General features: G+C 34.3%; 1 protein-coding gene across 13 annotated transcripts in view; it reads left to right on the top strand.

The window, feature by feature from the left end:
- The window catches only part of TCF12 (transcription factor 12), a 361634-nt gene that overhangs the window by 247024 nt on the left and 91917 nt on the right, over positions 1-22693 (top strand). For all 13 annotated transcript variants that reach the window (XM_081290080.1, XM_081290083.1, XM_081290082.1 and 10 more), the window contains one exon: positions 21938-22073. In XM_081290080.1, coding sequence (XP_081146206.1) covers positions 21938-22073 — 136 coding nt within the window. The remainder of the gene's footprint in view (positions 1-21937; positions 22074-22693) is intronic.

Genomic DNA, 22693 nt, shown 5'->3' with positions numbered 1-22693 from the left:
GAAGGAAAAAAACACACTTAATTGGCTGCCATTTTGTCTTTTCTGTTCACAAGTGACAAAAATTCAAGGAAATATAAATTAGTGACTATAAAATTATATCCACATACCACCTAGAAGCCATTTTTCTTCAACAAAATCCCCCAAGAAGCATTAACTCTGCTATTAATGTACATAAATGCAGCTGACATACTGCAAAATTCAGGCTAATTTAATAATGCCTGATGGGCCTTACTTCATGTTAAGATGATGTAATAATATGTTGCTAAATGAGTCTCCTCATATTACCTTCACGTCAGTCTTATAACTGATGGGCCATTAAAAGGAAATTGGTGTAGCAGTGTTACCGGAAACATTGATAGATTATTCTGCAATTGAATTTTTTTTAATGGATTCAACACAGAACATAGAACCCATCATCTTTATTAAAAATAGGTATTTACTTTTAAAACTGCTATATAGTTAAGTGAAAAATACTTTTGTCATTACAAAGGTTTTCAAGTATTTTTTAAAGTAGTTTGAAAATTTTCTTAACCTAGAAGATGGCAGGGTCTGGTTTTTCTTCAGAAAGTTGAAAGTTTTATCTGAGTTAATACAGTATAACGTTTAGAAAATGACAAATTTAAAATTTAGCTAACTCTGTTATTTGAAAATTCACTCGTACATATCATTTGCTTCTTTCTCTTTTCTTCCATTATATAATGAGTCAATAATACATCAGGAAAACAAAAATGATAAATGTGTAAATACCTAACAAAAAAACTTCAAAATAAATAAAGGAACATTTGATAGAATTAAAGAGAGAAATAAATACTCATAATCATATTTGAAGATTTGAATACCTCTTTCACAGCAATTGACAGAATACTAGGCAAAAACCTTTGTAAAGACCTAGAATTAAGTAAACGATCAACAACCTTGACCAGTTGGCACTTATAGAACTCTCAACTGAATAATATTTTTCTTTCAAGGGCACGTGTTACATTCAACAGTTTTAACCCATATGGTGGTCCATAAAATTATTGTCAATAAGGTATCTAGAAAAATACCAAATATTTGAAAATTAAGCAACACGTATCTAAATAACCCATCATTTAAAACACACACACACACACACACACACACACACACACACACACACACAAAGCACACAAAGGGCCAAACACAGTGGCATATGCCTGTAATCCCAGTGGCTCTGGAGGTTGAGGCAGGAGGATTGCAAGTTCCAAGCTAGCCTTAGCAATTTAGCCAGACCCTAAGCAACTTAGTGAGGCCCTGTATCAAAAATTTAAAGAGCTGGGCATGTGGCTCAGTGGTTAAGCTCCTCTAGGTTCAATCCCTGGTGCTCTCCCCCACCCCACCTGAAAAAGAGAAATCACAAGGGAATTTAGAAAGCATTTCAAACTGAATGATAATGAAAATATGACCTAACAATTTTTTTTAGTACAGCTGAAGTAGTGCCTAGAGGAAAAAGTATAACTTTAAATGCTTATTTAGAAAAGTGAATGACCTCAGATTCTTCCTTAAGAAACTGGAAAAGCACAACGTAGTAGAAGGAAGTACTGAAATAAGAGCAGAAATCTTTTATTATTATTATTTTCTATTATTAATAGAAAAAAGGCCCAAACTAAGCCTAAAATTATTTATTTGAAAAAATGAAATTAATAAATCTTAGACCACTTAACAGAGAGGGAAAAGAGAATACAAACAATATCTGGGGTAAAAGAATATACTTGATGTATAGAGTAAGAAGAGAATAAGGAAATATTAGTAACAATTCAGTAAATTTAACAAATTTCATGAAATAGACAAATTCCTTGAAAAATATTTACTGAAAGAGACAAGATAAAATCTGAATAGATGAATCAGTATTAATGAAAATGAATTTCTCTCAAAAACCTTCCTAAAAAGAAAGCTTGCAGGTCACATAGTTTCACCGGTGAATTATTTTTTAAATTCTTAATGGAGAAAAAGTAACAATACTACTACTGATCTTACATAAACTGTTTTAGAAAATAGAAGAGAGGAGGAAGAGCAGCTCAGCTTATTTTTTGAGGTGAACTATATACCCATATGGTTTGTTTCAGAAATGAAAGTTTGGTTTAATATTTGTTAATTAGGATGAACTCCATAGATTGATTAACAGGTTCAAGGAGAAAATCAGTATGAATATTTCCATTGGCACGGAAAAATTATTTGACAAAGTTGAGTACTCGGGATAAAAATCTTAAAACAGAGTAATAGAAGGCTGCTTCCATCATTTGATAAAAGACATGCATATAAAACCTATGGCTAATAGCATACTTATTAATGAAACACTAAATACTTTTCCCATAATACCAAATGAAAGCAATCATTCCAGTGTCCCCATCTTCAATTTATATCCTGGTTAGTGTAAGAGGTGAGAAGAAAATTACATGACAATTGAAAGGGAATAAGTTAAGCTTAATTTGCAGCTGATAATGTTTATGTGTGTAGGAAGTCCTAAAGAATCATCAAGAAAATTTCTAGAGTTCACAAGTACTTTTTGGTCTACCACAAATACAAAATTGATTAAAAAATTATATGGGTGCAGTGTGTGTTCTTATAATTCCAGCTACCTAAGAGGCTGAGGCAGGAGGATTATGTGTTCAATGCCAACCAGGGTGATAAAGTGAAATCTGTCTCAAAATATATATTGAGTTTCTATACATTGGCAATGAGTGAATGGCTAGAAAATGAGATTAACAAAACAATATTGTTTATGGTAGTATCAGTGGGCATCAGTAATCATGGATAATTTTAACAAAAGATTTTAGCCAAGCATAGTGGCGCATGCCTGTGATCCTAGCAATTTGGAACACTGACGCAGGAGCATCACAAGTTTTAGGCCAGCATCAGCAACCTACCAAGGCCCTAAGTAACTTAATAAGACCCTATCTCAAAATGAAAAATAAAAAGGCCTGAGTATATAACTCAGTGGTAAAGCAGCCCTGAATTCAATTCCCCAGCACCCCTCTCCCAAATTTTAAGACTTCAACAATGAAAATATTAAGCACTCCTGTGATAAAATAAAGAAAATTTAAAACCATCACTTAAATCTAAATATTGACAAGATTATTTAAAAGTTCATTTTAAACAATGGATTTTCCTCACCTGACTTCATGGTTTACCACAAAGTAGTATTAACCAAAACAAAGATGGTGTGATATTTATATAAAGATTAATAAGCAGCCCAAGGAACAAACTCAGAAATCCAGAAAGGAACCCACATATATATGACAGATAATGTTTGATAAGAGCACCACAGCAATTCAATGGTAAAAGAAAAATCTCTGTAACATATGGTACTGAACCATGTATGGAGGGAAAAAAAGGAAAATTATTTCTTACCTTATACCACATAAAACATTAATTTGAAATGGATCATAAACTTACTTTGAATCCTAGAATAACAAAGCTACTGAGAGGGAACCAGATAAATATCTTCACCACCTTGGTTTAAACAAGTATTTCTTTAAAAAAACAGAAAGCATGAAACATAAAAGGAACATTGATGAATTTGACTTAATAAAAATTTAAAATTTGTACTTGTGAAACACTGTGAAGAACATGAAGCGGGGAGTATGTGTGGTACTGCACATCTATAATATATAAGCTTCTTGGGAGACTGAAACCAAGCTACCACTTGTGCCTAGGAGTTCAAGGCCAACCTGGACAATATAGCCTGAACCTATATCTTTAAGTAAAGGAGAAAATGAAAATTCACCGACTAAGATACAATATTTGCAATCTTCTGTCTAACAGATCTTGTATGTAGAATATATGATGGTCCCTGACAACTCAATATAAAAAGATAAGCTACTCAATTTTTAAAAAAATAGGTAAAACACTTGAGCAGATATTTCACACACACACACACACACACACACACACACAAATACAAATGGCCAATCATCTTGTGAAAAAATGTTCTTCATTATTAGTTATCAGCACATATAAATTAAAACTATAATGGCATATCACTACACACCCACCAGAATAACTAAATTTTAAAAGACTAGAAACATCAAATGTTGGCAAAGATATGGATCAACCTGAATTATTCTTTTACATTTCTAGTGGGTCTGTAAAATGGCACAATGACTTTAGAGAACTGTTGACAGTTCTGCTTCATAACTTAGCAGTTTTGCTTCTGAGAAATGATAACATTTTGCACAAAAACTTTTATCAACAATGTTCATAGCAACTTTATGCATCTTATTTTAAAATTGGAAAGAAACCCAGGTGTTTATTAACAAAGTGGATAAATAATCTCTCATTTTCATAAGATGAATGCTATTCAACAACAACAGCAACAGAAAAAGAATGATCTAATGATACATGGCAGCAACATAGGTGACTCTTATTAATGTGCCAAGATCTCAAAAATACATAATGTAGAATTCCATTTAACTAACTTCTATAAAAGGTGAAGGTGTCTATGTTGATAAAAATCCAGTCAATGGTTACCTCTGGGAAGAAGATGTAATTGTGAAGGACCTAAAGAAGCATTTTGGAATAATGGGTGTGTTTTGTGTCTTAATATGTATTCTTCAAAACTGACTTGAGTAAATATATCTAAAATATGAATGTTGTATATATACACATCTTAGTTTTTAAAAATAAAATGAAAAACATGGTATTTACAAACTTGACATACTTAGAAATAAATTTTCACAAAAGATATGTGAAATCTTGATACTGGAAACTACTAACCAAGGCTTAGAAAAAATTTAAAGCCTCAGCAAATGCATAGGTATGTCATGTTCATGGATTCAAAGAGTATTCTTTAAATGTCAGTTCTTTCCAAAGTGATCTGAAGACATAAATGTAACCCTAGTTATAATCCCAATAGGATTTTCTTTTCGTAGGAATTAAGCTTTTTCTAAAATTTCTTTGGATATACAAAGAACCTAGGATACCCAAATTAGCTAAAGAAGCAAAGAGCAAAGTAGGGCTGGGAGCAGAGGCACATGTCTGTAATCCCAGCAGCTCAGGAGGCTGAGGCAGGAGGATCAAGAGTTCAAAACCAGCCTCAGCAATTTAGCAAGGCCCTGTGCAACTCAGTGAGACTCTATGTCTAAATAAAATACAACAGAGGGCTGGGGATGTGGCTCAATGGTTGAGTGCTCCTGAGTTCAATCCTGCTAATAAAAACACCAAAGGGGGAGGGGGAAGATTTATGTTACCTAACTACAAGATTTAGTAGAAAGCTACAGTAATTAAGCAATATGCTACTGAATTATCCAGACTAAGATATCCACTAAGATGTCAACAAAATAAAGCCCAGAAGTATACCAATTATTATGGGGTCTGTGTGATTTTTCAGTAGCATTGCCAAAGCAGAATAATGGGACAGAAAAGATTTTTTTTGAAAGAATGATGCAGTAATAAACGAATGGGTACTCATATGGACAAATGTGAACACGAGGCCTTCTTTCATACTAAGTGCTAACAATTATTGAAGATGGATCTAAAACCTAAATGTAAAAACTAAAATTACAGAGCTTTAAGAAGTAAATGTGGGCTGGGGCGGTAGCTTATTTGGTAGAGTCCTTGCCTAGCACGTGTGAGGCATTGGGTTCGATCCTCAGCACCACAAAAATAAAATAAAGGTATTGCATCCATCTACTAAAAAAAAAAAAAGAAAGAAAGAAAGAAAGAAAAGAAAAAGAAGAAGAAACAAACGTAGCTGGGTGCTGTATCACATGCCTATAATTCCAGTGGCTCCAGAGGCTGAGGCAGGAGGATCACAAGCCTCAGAAACATAGTAAGACCCTGGGTAACTTAGTGAGACCCAGTTTCAAAAAAAGGGGAAGCAGGCTAGGGATGTGGCTCATTAGTTGAGTGACCCTGGATTTAATCCCTGGTACAAAAAGTGTGTGTGTAGAGGGGAAGTAGTAGTAAAGGCCTCTGCTTGTCAGAAGACATGGGTAAATAAATAATAGACAAGCCATAATCTAAGAGTCAATATTTTCAAAATATATATTTAACAAAGGGGTGGTATCCAGGATATATAAAAACTAATCTGGGTCATGGTGGCACATGCCTGTAATCCCAGCAATTAAGGAGGCTGAGGCAGGAGGATCGCAAGTTTGAGGCCAGCCACAGCAACTTAGGGAGGCCCTTTGCAACTTAGTGAGACACTATCTCAAAAAATAAAAAGGGGAGCTGAGATTGTGGCTTAGAGGCATAGCGTGCGCCTAGCATGTCTGAGGCACTGGGTTTGATCCTATGTACCACATAAAATGAAGATATGGTGTTCACCTATAACTAAAAAACATTTTTTTAAAAAAATAAAAAGAGTTCTGGATGTAGCCCAGTGGTAAAGCACCCCAGGGTTCAGTCCTAGTATCAAAAAACAAAAACTCTGCATGGTCACCCAAAGTAGTGGGATGTTTAAATGCAGTGGACTGACAAGTTTACAATACCTTTCTAGACTTGTATTCTGTGGTCATTTCAAGAATAGTATCATTTCTGATTGGCAGTGTGATTAAAAGCTGTTGTTTAAAAGATAGTTTTGGTGTGGCATCCTCTTTCTCTCTCCCTCTTCTCTCTCTCTCTCTCTCTCTCTCTCTCTCTCTCTCTCTCTCTCTCTCTCTTCTCTCATTAATATCAGTACTCTATAATTTACAGAATTGTAAAAGCTGTGATAGAATGACAGTCAGATGGCCTGCATAGGAGTACCATAGACCAGCGGTCAGCCAAGTGCCTACCAGTCAAGTCTCCCAAACACATACCCTTCTAAGTGGGAATAGCCATATCCATTCATTTACATATTGGCTAGAGTTCCTTTCTTGTTAGTGTCAGAGTTACTTAGTTGCAGTACAGACAGTTTGGCCTGCAAAGCTCAAATATTGTCTATACCTGGTTCTTTTTTAAAAATATTTATTCTTAAGTTTTAGATAGACACAATATCTTCATTTTACATTTATGTGGCACTGAGGATCGAACCCAATGCCTCATGCGTGCTAGGCGAGCATTCTACCACTGAGCTACAACCCCAGCCCCTATATCTGGCTCTCTATAAAGAACCAGCCCTGCTCAAGATAATGCATAATTTTCCATCAATGATTAATTTTTTTTCCTACACAGGTATGTTTCTAGCAATTAATATAATCAGAGACTCTCATGTGACCAATCCTACAGGGCCCTGCTATATCCCTTAAGAGGATTAATTAGAGATAATTGTTTTTAAAAGCAATTGTTTGGATGTTTATTAATGTAGACAAACGTAATAGTAGGTGCCTTTTGGACTGAATTTTTAGAAATATAATATTTAGAACTAGAAAATATTGTATAGCTTTCTGAGCAAATATATTTCAAAACAGACATAAGTGAACAAAAACTCATTTAGAGAACTTGGCAAATTGTAAAGTAACTTGCAACTTAACCTGCAGTGAGCAGCTGAAGAATTTAGATGTGTTTAGTTTTAACAAGTTAGGACACTATTAATGAGAAATATTTTTAAAGCATAATTTGGCTTTTTCTGTAATTTTTAAGGTTTACATGTTATAGACAGTGATTAGAATGTTGCCATCAACTTAAGAAGAATGTTCTCATAGTGAAGGGGTTGAGAGGATGGAGTTTTCAACCTTAGTAGAAAATTATTCTCTCACCATGCATTCAGTCAGAGGCTAGATATCCCCTTTACAGAGATTTTAATAATAAAGGGATTAAAGCACCTGTTTGATTGGAGAACAAAAAAATAGACCTTAAAATGTTATGCAATTCTCTGAGCTCTCTAGTGACAAGTAAAAGGCTTTCCAAATGGTATTAATGATACATCTCAGGCTGGTCACTAGAAAATACTATTGACACTAAACTCTAATAATACCCAGCAGACTAAATGCCTAACAGACTGCAAATGGTTAAATTGATACAGTGATCTGATTTGCAGGTCTATTGGGTAGGTTAATAATGATGATAATACATAATTAGCATATATCAGACACTTAATCTTACAAACATTATTTCATTTGATCCCTGCAATACTCTATGAAAAGAAGTGGTGTTATTGTTGCTGCTGCTGCTGCTATAGCTACTGTAGCTGCTATTATTATTATTATTATTATTATTATTATTCCTATCTGATAGCTAAGGAACCTGAAGCCTCAAGCAGCTGATTTATCCAAGATTACGTAGCTGGTAAATGTCAAAAGGACAGGAAAATTGAAGTAGTGGAGAGAATGATTGAAGTAATAGACTCTGAGGGTCTAGATTTCAAAAGAAGGAAATGAAGACATGATTAAACTTTGGGACTAGAATAAAGGTCAGGATATTTCATGTCATGAGGTGAAAGAACAAGTACAGTAAGTAATAATAGAGTGATGGCACTGAAAGAGTAGGAGGTTAGGTCAAACAGAATATTGGACCTGAAAATTTCAGAAGTCAAGTGGTTCCCAGTGCTGACAACATCCTCCTTTAGGGAACAGATTATTAGGCTGTGACTGGGGGGTTGTTGGAGTCAGGAAGGTTGGGTCGATGTTGAAGCCATCCAAGAGGTGATTCTGTCTTGAGGAAGCATGTGAAAGAGCCATATGCAGTCACTGGTGCACAGTAGCCATTCAGAAAATGTGTGAAGCTGAACCGTGTTATCTAATTGTCTGGGCTTTGTAAGTTTGTTGATACACAGGTAAAATTAATTTTGTGGGAGGAAAATCAGATAATAGGCAATTGTAATTTCGTGCTTCTGTTAAAAGCCAGAGAAAGTTGCATTTCTGTGAGGGTTATTTGGCAGGGAAAATGAATTCACCCATTGTTTGTGTTCTCTCCATAAAAATTGATAATTATATTTTTGGTGATACTTAGTGCTGTTTGGGAGCATTGTTTCGGAAAGTAATTTATTCATTTGCAAAATTATGTTTAGGTAAAAGAGCCTATTAAATAATTGGTATAAATTAGAGACCATCTCAAAACAAATAAAGAAGAATGAGTACATAGTGGATATTACATAGTGAGAGATTGTCTTCAGTTTTGAAGGGTATAATAATCTAGAAAATGGCAAAATAAGTGGAGCAGGAACATAAGAATGTTGACAAAACTGGATCATGGGTACCTTGTGCTGATTTTTCTACTTTTGTATATATATGAAATTTTCCAAAATTAATTCAGTATTTTGAAGATGTCCAGTTGTAATGTATCAGTTCATAAAGTATCACATGCTTAATTTATGCCAAATGCTGTATTGGGTTGTGTGTCAACAGTTAGGTACACGTATAGAGAGTGGATTGGGAAAAAGGATACTTATTTGCTACATGTAAAGGCTAGCATTAAAGAGAAAGGGAGTAGCTTGAAGGTATTAGAACTCTTCTACAAGTGTTAGGACTACTGACATCCACAAAAGAAAAGAAAGATGACATTCTTTGTCTCTTAGAGTTCTAATATTAGTACCCTTGTAGGTATAGCTGGCTCCTTTGTATTCATTGAAGGCAAGGCTCAAAGGCATATTGATTGCACTGTAGGAAAACATTCACAAGACCCTTTTTAATAGGACGTTTTTAAATTCAGGCAGTCAGAAAAACTGCTCACTTTGGAGAAGAAATGGTTAAGAGTGTATTCACTACCAATGCCCTTAGTCTTCCACCAAGAAATCTATTATTGCATGTTCAGAAGACGACTCCTTTTGAAACCTACAGAACCCTAAAATAAAATAATTTATTGCATGTTTATGATTATTTAAATACCAAATACATTAAAATGGCTTTTACCTGGACTTCATATTCCTTTTATTTCCATGAAGTATTTCTGTCTTGATTTACATCCCATAGCTCTCTACCCTGATATCTTGTCATTGGCTGATACAGGATTTGGGAGGAAAGCTGAAAAAAATTAGTGAAAAAGAAATATTAACATAGTAAAATTTCCCTTTGCTACTGATAATTAAAGAGGAAAAAAACTACTGGATTATCATGTTTTAGTAACTTAGTAAGTACATAGGTATTTTATTTTCTTTTTTAAGCCAGAAAGATTGGTGATTGCATAGGCAGGGTACATGTGATGGATGACTGTCATTATCTTCTCAAACCTGCTTGACACTGTAAATATAGACAGTGATGATTAAATTTTCAAGAAACTGTGTTGAGATTATAAGATTTGGGACTTGTTAAAGAATCGGCTTAACAGTTGGCTAGTAGTAGCTGGTATGTTTTTATTGACCCAGGATAGGATTAGAAGCATCTTAGGTTTTCTTTCACTTTGTTTCCCTGTACTGTCTCCCCAGCCCCCACCCCTGAATTAATGTATTGTCCAAAGTGTTGGTAATGACTTGGAACTATTCAGGTTGCACAAAGCATTTAATGAAATCTTGTCTTAGACAAAACACTAGAGAGGATCATAATTAATGTCTCATTTTCTGCCAGTTGCTATTGATTACTCATTCAAGATCCCTTTGTTCTCAGAATGATAACAACTGTAGTTTGCATCACTATCTAATGAGATTCTCAGGATAGAATTCTTTAACAGCATGCTGATAATTGCTAACATATCCTTGAAATTTTAATGTAAATGAATTAGCATCATAATACAATTATTTCACAAATGTCAGTGTTTTCCAAATTTTAAATTTATTAGTCTTTTTTAATCATTTGTAGAAAATTAACAGAAGGCTGATATATTACTGAAGCTCAACATGTATTGTTTGCCCTGAGTTCCTCTCACCCTCTGAGATTTTGATTTGATTAGGACTTGAGATGAGAGACTTCTTTGTCAGTCTTCAGTTCTCCTGTGACAATCTCTGAAACTTCAGATGGATTTACAGCTAAAGCATACTGTGATTTCTTTTTTTCAATTTAAAGAATTGCAAATAAACCCTGGTCACTCCTCTAATTCCAGCTACTCAGATGAGGCAGGAGAATCGCAAGTTCAAAATCAGCATGGGTTACTGAATGAGGCCCTATCTCAAAATAAAATGAAATTTAAAAGGGCTAGGTACACAGCTCAATGATAGATCAGCCCTGACTTTAATTCATACTACCAAAAAAAGAAAAATGCAAATTAAAAAAATTATAAAGCTACTATATTGACTTTTCTCCAAGATCAAATTTGTCTCTTCAAACAAAATAAAGCATGGTACTAGGACACATAGAAATTAAACAGTACCTATATTCTGTTTTATCACAATTATGTTTTATGCCTTTATCCCTTTAATTTTAGCACACTCCCTCCTCAGAAAGATGTCTGTTTTGAACATCTGCTTGCCTTCATGTATTGAAACTGCATACCATTTCAGGAGTATAAAAAAGGCATGAAATTAGGAAATTTTATAGACCGTACACACAGCCGAGGTTCTAGGAGTCCATAATAGATATTTAAATATTTTTGAGGTATGTGATATTAGAATTCTCAGTCCCATTATTCAAGAAAACAAATTAATGATACTTCAAATTTTTAATCATTAAATGGTACTGATAATTTTTGACATAAGGTTAATTAGGCCCTTATTTAATCTGGAGTTATGAATGGAATCAAAGTATATTTAGTATGTGTTTAAACTAATCCATTTAATGATAAAAAGCAGTTCTGAGAAAGCAAGCTTGTTTGTCAAGACTACAGACATTTTCTCCTTTAAAGATAAATAACATGTAAATTATTACAATGTAATTCTGAACCCTTCTAGCTACTGAACAGTACCATTTATGTAGGATGTTATTTTGCTTTCTTATAAGATCACATTTAGAGTACCTTCTATTCAATTAACAAGTTCATATTAATAAATGATATTGGCCAAATCTACTATTTTATTTAGTTCACATTTGAGAGCAAAATAGTTCTTACACATGAAGAGGGACAGAGAAAACTTGAAAAAATATGTATCAGGTTATTAAAATTCTTTATAAAGAAATGCATATTTTTGTTTACTGGCTACATCCTTGTCATAATGATTTCAAAGTGTTACTGTAGGTTATACTGCAATTATATGGCTAAATTATATTTTAGGCTATATTAGACTGCATTTCAGGGTTAGGTATGTTTTTCAGAGATGAGGTTCTAGATGACTATTAAAAATTTATTTTCTAACACTGTGTTAAGAAATGAGTGCCATGTCATTTCAGAATACTAGCTCTACCTTGAATAAGATGCTTTCTCAGAATAAACTGATTTGCCTCGTCCTGTATCCTCTGAGATATTTCTATTCTTTCTGCCTAAGATACCTCTAGGACAAGATCAGTGGTAATCAATAGTGCTTCTCATTTGTTTTAGGCAGACAGAAAAATCAATATAAGCTGATATCTAATTTTAGTGTAGGAAAATAAAAATATAATAATTTGTTATTTATACTTTGGATTTCCTAAATGTTTAAAGAATCAAAGTAAGAAAAAGTATGTCATTTTTTTACTGATAGAATATAAAAGTGTAAGGCTTTTATAATTTAGCCCTTGATTTTTTAGCCATATTTTTTATTGGCTTATTAGATGATATTTCATAGATTGTCAAGTCCTTATAGAGAAAACCATGTTCTAAACTTCCTTTTTATTTCTTATAGTGCTCAATTGTTCATTTTAGTGAATAGGATAAAATATGATATTATGTTCCTAAAAAGAAACAATTTCTACATGTTCTTTGCCTAATCATATGGATCATGATATAGTTTAAACAGAGGGCATTAGTTAATGTTATGGTTAAAACAGCTGAGTGAAATACAGCCTCTATATGCATTTTGGCATTAATATTCATGATGGAACAAGAAGACAGAACATTTCTTATCCATATGTGTCTCTAATGAAGAGAAAAGTTTATTAACACTAAACTTAGTTATAAGTAGGCATTTTTCCCCTAAGAAGTTTATTTTCCTTTTTCTTCCTATACTATACTCATGTATGCAAAGTATAAATAACATTTTGTATTCTGTAAGTAACTTGGCTTTAGAATTGTAACCCATAAATTAATTTATAAATCACTTAAATTTTTTTCAAGTTAACAATCTTATAAATGTAATTAGCTTCCTGGACTGCTATAGGAATCTTGATGTGGTGAGGAAAAGACTTTTTAAAACAGACATGAGTGGGACTGCTGTAAACATTTACCGTGATGGTACATTTGAAAATGCACTAGTGAATTCTCAGTATTTTTCTTTTCTCCTAAATTTTTATTTTGAAAAATTACCAACAGAAAAGGTATAACACAAAAGGAGGATGAAGAGTACAATGAACATCCGTGAACTCTTAATCAAGATTCATCAGTTAGCATTTCACCACATTTATGTACTCGGGTTCCTTTTTTTCACCCTATGTGTGTATGTTTGTATGCTGTGACTTTATACTCAGAAATGTGCATTCACACTTCCACTGAGTGATTTAAGTTGACATTTTTCTGTACTTGATGTCAATTGATATAGTTTGAATCTGTCACATACTTCTTTGCATTTAACCTCTAATTGTCAATCCTGTCTAAGGGTCTGTCACTATTGCCTGTGTTCTGCCTAATTCCAACATCCTATCTTAATCATAGTCATTGGAAGTTGTAAACCAACAACATTGGATTCAGGGTAGAAAAGGTCTCCTGAAACCTTAGGTCACATACTTAGGACAAAAGATTTGTCCCCAGGAAATGGAAAATAAAAATATCTTTATTCTTGTGATATTTAGAATGTGGTGATTTGTAAGAAAAATTTAAAACATGAAACTGAATTTTCATATTAACTAAGCCAATAACCATTCTATACACTTGTATTTTTAAACAATTCTGTGAACTATTTGTAATGTATACATTTAAAGAGGTTCATTGATGTTAGATCATTTGTCCAGGATAATTATATCACCAGTCATGATTTGAACACAGAGGAGCTGACTCAAATACCCACACCATTTCCAGGACATCAGTATTTTTGTTTAATCTTACTTTCTTTTCCTCCCCCTCCCCCCCTTCTCCTCCCCCATCCCAAGGCACATCCCCATTCCTTTTTATTTTACTTTTTTTGTTGTTGTTGAGATAAAATGGTTTCATTAAGTTAGTTAGGGCCTCAATAAATTGTTAAGGTGACTTTGAACTTGTAATTCTCCTGCCCTAGTCTCCCAAGTCACTGGAATTACAGGCATGTGCCACTACAACCAGCAATGTTTAGTCTTATTTTTAGATATAAAAATGACACATTCCTATTCAATATTTAGGTTATTCCATTCCTCATTGCTATAACAATTACTTGACATCTTTAAGAAATAACTCACTGCCTACATTTTATTAATTCTGAAATTTTATCTATCTTTCCTTATTACCCAGGCAGATAAGACTTTCTCTTCACTATCCTCTAAACTCAGTCTTTTGTCGCACTATTGAAGCATTAGATTAGAGGTCGAAAAATATTTCACAAAAAGGGCTAAATAGTAAATATTTCAGGCTTTGCAAATCATATGATCTCTGTTGCAACACTAAACTCTTCCATTATAGCATGAAATAGCCACAGTCAATACATAAATGAATGTCAAGGATTTTTTAGGAGGGGGAAGCTAATATAAATCATTACCTTATATATTTGTAAGAATTTGTAGAAAATGTTGTAAGGAGCATAAGAAACATACAAGTGTCCTCCTCTCTTATATCTGTTTATGTGTGTACAATGACCAGCTTTATTTTACCTCCACGTGAGAAAATGCAGATGAAGTAGTAAATACCACAGTTACTTCAAAACATTGTCAGTGAAAGTTAATTTGGCGCTGAGCAGGGAACATCCTTTTGAAAGACCAGTGATGTTTAAAGGAAAGCTTCAAGGTACATGACCCCTGCCCTGATGCATGTGGTAATAATATTTTTCATCTACCATACTATGAACTATATTCTCATCTTGCTATTTAAGGAATGTTGTATGTGCCTTGCACAGCAAAATAAAACAAAAATGCAAAACAGATGTGGCAGTGAAAATTTCAGTAAAATTGTATACTTAAGAATTCCCTGCTCATACCACTCATATAGTTGGGAGGTCCATAGCTCATAGTTTGTTATATAGTCTTTTCATGTATATATTATATTGTCTAGTGATTGAAAAACTCTTTTTTATTTCTGTTTTGTAATGGAATGTATCAGCTCTATCCAAAGAAGAATATACCTTTTGAGGAATATGAAAAAAACATATTCTTAATTATTTCTGAAAGATGTCATGACCATCTTTCAGAAATACTTAAGAATATCAATTACTATGTACCAGGTTTAGTACTTTATTTGCTTCATATGTGCTTCAGTATTGTTGAATAAGTTTTAAAGAAACTGAAACGTCAAGGGGCTAGGGTTGTGGCTCGGCGGTAGAACACTTGCCTAGCACATGCAAGGCCCTGGGTTCGATCCTCAACACCACATAAAAATAAATAAGTAAATAAAATAAAGGTATTGTGTCCAACTACAACTAAAAAATAAATAAAAATTTTCAAAAAATAAACTGAAACATCAAATGAAAACAAAAAGACAACATAGCAGAACTTATGAGCTGCAACAAAGTTATGATCAGAGGGAAATTTATTGTTGTAAATTCCTGCATGTAAAAACCAAAAAACAAAGCAAGCCAGCAAGAGCAGTGGTGGCCGGCGTCTCAGCCTCCTGAACAGTCTGTGCTACTCAGGGGCCTGAGGCAGGAGGATCATTTGAGCCCAGGTGTTTAAGGCCAGCCTGGGCAACACAGTGAGACCCCATTAAAAAGAAAGAGAAGCAGCACACTTTCAAATCAGTATCCTGACTTTATAGCTTAAGAAAGAAAGAAAAAAAAGAATAAAGAAAAAATAAAATTAGAATGGAAATAAACAAAATAGGAAATAGAAAACAGAGAATCATCAAAATCAAAAGGTGAATAAGAAAAAAGAAGAGTCAGATTACTAAAATTGCAAATGAAAATGGTTGGTAATACTACTAACTTTACATAAATAAAAAGGATTACAAGCAAATACCATCAGCAATTGTATGCCAACAAATACAGAACCTAAATAGAATGGATAAATCCCTAGAAACACATATACTGTCAAGAATCACTCAAGGACTAGAGTTATACCTCAGTGGTAGAGTACTTGCCTAGCATGTGTGAGGCACTGGGTTTGGTTCTCAGTACCACATAAAAAAAAAATAAAAATAAAGGCATTCTGTCCATCTACAACTAAAAAAAAATTAAAAAGAATTACTCAAAAAATAAAAAGTCTGAACAGAGCAAAAACAAATAGAGATAAAATAGGTAATAAAAATCCTCCCAGTTAAGGAAAGTCCAGAGCCAGAATGATTTACTTAGTGAATCCTACCAGTAACTTATTTTAAAAAATTTTTCTACCAGTAATTTAAAGAACAAATAACCATATTCCTTTTCAAGTACTTTGTAATTTATTCTCTGAGAGCAGTATTATATTGATAACAAAGCCAGATAATGATACCATAGGTAAAGGGAAATTGTAGACCATTATATCCTTTTTTAATATTGATGTAAAAATCATTTATAAAATACCAGCAAACAGAAAACAGCAGCATATTAAAAGGATTCTATGCCACAAACAAGGGAGTTAACTTTCATGGTAAAAATGCATTGAACAAGCTAAGAATAGGAGGGAACTTCCTCAACTTAAGAAAAGTCATTTCTGAAAACTACAGCTAATCTCAGACACAATGAACAGTGTGAAAACCTTTCCCCTAGACAAGGTTGTCTGCTTTCACCACTTTTATTCAATATTGTATTATAAGTTCTAACCAAGGTACATAGGCAAGAAAGAGGAAAGACAGCCGATTGTAAAAGAAAAAAAAAAACTATCCTTATTTGCAAATGATATGATTCTATTTAGAGAAATTCCTGAGAAATACAATAAGGCAATTATAGTTACTAAATGAATTTAGCAGAGTTTCTGGATATAAGATCAGCAAAAAAAAAAATGTATCTTTATAAACTGATAATAAACAAACCAAAAGTAAAATCAAGAAAATATCCCTATTTCATTCAAATGAATGAAATATTTAGGAATAAATTTAAGCATGAGGTAAACAATCTGAATACTGGAAACTACAAAGCATTGCCAAAAGAAATTAAACACCACCACAATAAATGGGAGCACATTAGCTATTAATTGACTGGCAGTTTAATATTATAAAATGGGCTGGACCTGGTGGTATATACACCTGTAATCTTAACCCCTTGGGTCACTACGGCAGAAGGATCACAAATTAAAGGCCAGCCACGGCAATTTAGTGAGGCTTTGTCTCATAAAGGGTTGGGAATGTAGGTCAGTGGTAGAGTTCCCCAGTATTCAGTCCCTAATACTGTATATGTGTATTAAAATGCCAATATTTCCCAAAGAAATCTGCTGATTCAGTGCAATTCCTGTTAGAATTCCAATGGCTTCTTTTTTCAGAAATGAAATAGCTGATACTCAATTTTATATGGAATTTCAAGAGATCCCAAATAGCAAAACAACATTGGAAAAGAAGAACAATGTTGGAGTAATCTCCCTTTTCAATTTCAAAACTTACTTACAAAGCTACCTAAGTCAAACAGTATGGCACTAGCATAAAGCAGACATGTCAACCAATAGGATAGAACTGAGATTTTAGAAATAAGCCCAAATGTCTATAGCCAATTAATTTTCAAAAGGGATGTCAGCACTACTGAATAGGGAAATAGTATTCTCAACAAATGGTACTGGACAACTAGCCATCCACCTGTAAAAAAATGCAGTTAGACTTTTGCTCACAACCTATGCAAAAGTTAGATCATATCAAAGACCTAAATATAAGAGTTAAAAAACATAAAACTCTAGAGAAGATATATGATTGGGCTGGGATTGTGGCTCAGGATATAGGGTTATATTTTCATGATCTTAGATATGACAGTGGATTCTTAAATAGGACATCACAAGAATCAGAAACATGAAAAATTAGTTATCAAAAATGAAAACTTTATGTATCAAAAAGGACATTTTCAAAAGAAATTTGCAGAATGAGAGAAAATATATGCAAATCATATATGATAATGATCTGGCATCTAGAACAAATAAAGAATGCCTTTTTGAGAGAGAGAGAGAGGGAATTTTAATATTTATTTTTAAGTTTTCAGTGGACACATCTTTGTATGTGGTGCTGAGGATCGAACCCGGGCCACACGCATGCCAAGCGAGCACGCTACCGCTTGAGCCACATCTCCAGTCCCTAGAACAAATAAAGAACTCTTAAAATTCAACCACCAAAAGACAATGTACCAATACCTTTCTACCTAATGGGCAAGGTTTTAAAAAGACATTTTTTTCAAAGAAGATATTCATATGGCCATTAAGCATATGAAAAAAATGTTCACTATTGTTCATCATTAGGGTCATATGTATCAAACCCACATTAAGATAATTCAACTCCATGCTGTTTTTATTATTGTAGCTCTGTAGTGTAGTTTAATCTCTGGCATTGAGATGCCTCCTGTTTCACGTTTTTTGCTAAGGATTGCTTTGGCTATTTTGGGTCTCTTATTTTTCCAAATGAATTTCACAATTGCTTTTTTCTAGTTCTTTGAAGAATGTCTTGGGATTTTAATAGGAATTGCATTAAATCTGTATAATGCTTTTGGTAGTGTGGCCATTTTGACAATATTGATTCTGCCTATCCAGGAGCATGGGAGGTCTTTCCTAAAATACAAGAAGTAAAATCCAGAGTCAATAAATGGGATGGATTCAGACTAAAAAGCTTCTTCTCCACAAAAGAAATAATCAATAACATGAAGAGATAGCCTTCAGAATGGAAGAAAATCTTTATCTAAATGCACCTCAGATACAGCATTAATCCCCAGGATGTATAAAGAACTCAGAAAACTTAAGACCAAAAACAAATAACCCAGTGAACTGGTTAAGGAACTGAACAGACACTTCACAAAAAAAGAAATACAATTGATCAACAAATATATGAGAAAATTCTATTCAACATCTCTAGCAATTAGAGAAGTACAAATCAAAACTAAGATTTAACCTCACTCCACCCAGAATGGCAATCATCAAAAATACAGGCAACAATAAGTGTTGGTGGAGATGTGGGGGAAAAGGTACACTCATACATTGCTGGTGGGACTACAAATTGGTGCAGCCACTCTGAGAAGCAGTATGGAGATTCTTCAGAAAACCTGGAATCAAACCACCATTTGACCCAGCTCTCTCACTTCTCGCTTTATGCCCAAAGGACTTAAAATCCGCATACTAGGGCTGGGATTGTGACTCAGAGGTAGAGCGCTTGCCTAGCATGCATGAGGCACTGGGTTCGATCCTCAGCACCACATAAACAAATAAAATAAAGATATTGTGTCCACCTAAAACTAAAAAATAAACAAAAAAATCTGCATACTACAGTGACACAGCCACATTAATGTTTATAGCAGCTCAATTCACAATAGCTAAACTATGGAACCAACCTGTGTGCCCTTCAATAGGTGAATGGATAAAGAAAATGTGTGTGTGTCTGTGTGTGTGTGTGTTTGTGTGTACACACAAACACGATGGAATATTACTCAGCATTAAAGAATTTTATGAAATTATGGCATTTGCCAATAAATGGATAGAGTTGGAGAATATCATGCTAAGTGAAATAAGCCAAACCTGAAAACCAAATGTGGAATGTTCTCTCTGATATGCAGATGCTAATTCACAAGGGGTTGGGGAGTGCTAGGGAAGAATAGAGTTACTTTAGGTAGAGGGGAGTGAAAGGACTTGAGGGGGAAAACGGATAGGAAGGATAGTAGAATAAAACAAATTATTACCTTATATACATATATGACTGCATGTCCAATGTGATTCTACAGCATGTACAATCAGAAAAATGAGAAAATATACCCTATTTATGTATGACATGTCAAAGTGCATAAATGCATTCTAGTGTTGATCTAATTAGAACAAATAAAAATTATATAAAAATACAAATAAATTTTAAAAATAATCCGACATTTATAAATGACTATATTAAGAAAACAAGCAGGCAGGACATAATGCCACACTCAGGATACTGAGGCAGGAGGATCGCAGGTTTGAGGCCAACCTCAGCAACTTAGCCAGGCCCTAAGCAATTTAGCAAGAACCATCAGAAAAATTATAAAGGGCTGGGAATGTAGTTCCGTGGTAAAGTGCTCCTGGGTTCAATCCCCAGTACCCAAAAAGAAGCAAGCAAGCAAACAAAGTAACAAGCACTGGCAAGGGATGTAGGAGAAATTGGAACCTTGTATGTACCTGGTAGGAATTAAATGCTCCAATCACTGTGGAAAACAGACTGGGAGTTTCTTAAAAAGTTAAACCCAGCTGTGCCACACCCAGGTATATACCTATAAGTATTGAAGACAGATTCTCAAGTAACTTGTACATAAATATTCATAGCAGTGCTATTCTCAGACCAAAACAGGAAAACAATTCAAAGTATTCATCAGTTGATGAATGGATAAGCAAAGTGTGACTTAGCCATATGATGAAGTATTATTCAGCCTTACAAAGGAATGGAATAGTAATATATGGTACAAGATGAATGAACTTCAAAAACATGCTAAGTGAAATAAGCCAAACACAAAAGGTTACATAACATTACTGCATTTATATGAAATATTCAGAATAGGTGAACCCAAAGAAACAGAAAGCTGGTTGGTGGTTGCCAGTGCCTAGGGAAGATAGAATAGGGAGGGAGTAACTGCTTAACAAATATGGCAAGGGAGGGTGGTGGGGAGCGGGGAGGTAGTAGTGACTGCTTAATGGGTATGGGGCTTCTTTTGGGGGTAACAAAAGTGTTCTGGAACTAGATGCGAAGAGTATGGTGATAGTAGTCAGGCTGTTAAATATATGGTGTGAGGGTAGTGTATGTGCTAGAAGAATCATATCTCTACTTGAGAGAGCCCTCTTAAGTATATTTAGCACACTTTCCCTTTGAGGTCTTCTCTTTCTCTGCTGTCTTTTTAGTTTGTGTGATCCCTTTTCATCTCTATTACCCGAAATCTCCAGAGCCAAATTCCGCCAAACTAAAATCTGCCTTCCAGCAGGGTCTCTGGGTTAGTATTTCATGGCTGCCAAATCTGAATTTCATGAGGTCACATAGCATATATCAGAGTTCTCTCATCTCCCTTGTCATCTTGATGGATTTCTTTTATCACGCTTTAGATGTGTTGACATTAGAAAAGTTAGCAAATTCATAGATTGACAGACTTGGAATCTGAGAAAGATAGAAATGGATGATTATTGTAGACCAAATAGTACTGTGGCCCTCAACATAGTACAAGATGAATTTTATCAGAATCAATGGTGAGTCTTGTACTCAAGACCAAAATGCATAAACTGACCAAGTACAATATGGAGGGGCAAAAGAGCAGCAGATGCAGCAAAATGAAGAGCCAGGAATTAGGATTATTCTGAACCTCTGAATGTGAGCTAACACAAAGGGATTATGTGTACTGTTGAAAACTATTCCACACTAATCAGGCCAGATCTGGGCATTGTCTTCCATTTGATTTTATGAGAAACTTGGAAAAACTGAAAATAAACCCACAAGATGGTATCAGAAATGAGGAGGAAGACACTAGAGCCCATCCAATGAGATTCAAGTGAAAAAAAAAAAAAAAACACACTTGAAAAGATTGGCAGTCATCACACAGTGAAAGCTATCCAAAAAGGAAAAGAACCAACGAGCCAACTGCCTTTCATGATCACGAAAGCATTCAAAGTCTAGGTGACCACTTTCAAAAATATTCTTGATGATTAAAGAGTGGAATCACATAGCCACTTACCTGTCTTTCAACGCAAAGATTAATTACATAATTACCAAAAAGCAGGCAACCGGAGGGAAAAGAAAAATGAAAATATAGGCTAAAAATCAATGATCTAATTGAAGTGAAAAAGTTCTTATTAGGTGCTTCCTAAGTTCAAGGCATTACCAAGGGTACTATAAGTGATTCAGAAGTAATGTCCAGGTTTGGGTCAGTTTTAGCAGAAAGATGACTTGTTTCCTTGGCCTTGTTTTATAGTCTAGTCTCCTGAGACAAGATCTAGGACTTGGGAGTCCAGCGCAGCTGTCTTCTTCAGGAAAACCTGGAACACCCTACTACTCATTCTCTGCCACAAGTTCTAGGAGAAGACCACTCCATGACTCTGCAGCACTTGGTGAGTATTTCACACAGCAATCCCATCCTCCAAATGTTTCGCTCCACCCCACTCCCATTTAGTCTACCCCTGACTATGCCTTTCTTTTTTTTTTTATTTTTAATATTGAATTTTTTAGTTATAGGTAAACACAATATCTTTATTTTATTTTTTATGGGGTGCTGAGGATTGAACCCAGTGCCTCATGCATGCTAGGTGAGTGCTCTGAGCCACAGCCCCAGCCCCCTGACTATGCTTTCCATTGGAAAAAAATTTCATTCCTTGTTTATCATGTTAATGGTGGTCAGGTTTGTGTCTACAAATGATATACAGGTTAGGCATTCCTAATCCAAATATTTGCCATCCAGAATTGAAGTTTTTTGAATGCCAGTGTAATACCACAAATGGAAAGTTACATACCATCATGACCTGTATAATGCAGTCACAGTCAAAATACGGGCACATTAAAAATTTTAAAAAGGTGTAAAATTACCTTCAGACTGTAGGTAAGATGTACATGAAGTATATTTGAATTTAGTGTTTAAATCTGCATCCCATCCCAAAGTATCTCATTTTACATGTGCATGTATTGCAGAATCTGAAAAATCCTGATATTCAAAACACTGGTCACAAGCATTTCA

The sequence above is a fragment of the Spermophilus citellus genome (assembly GCF_964194105.1).
Source record: "Spermophilus citellus genome assembly, chromosome: 4".
Lineage (NCBI taxonomy): Eukaryota > Metazoa > Chordata > Mammalia > Rodentia > Sciuridae > Spermophilus > Spermophilus citellus.
This window is presented reverse-complemented; position numbering and strand designations above follow the sequence as displayed.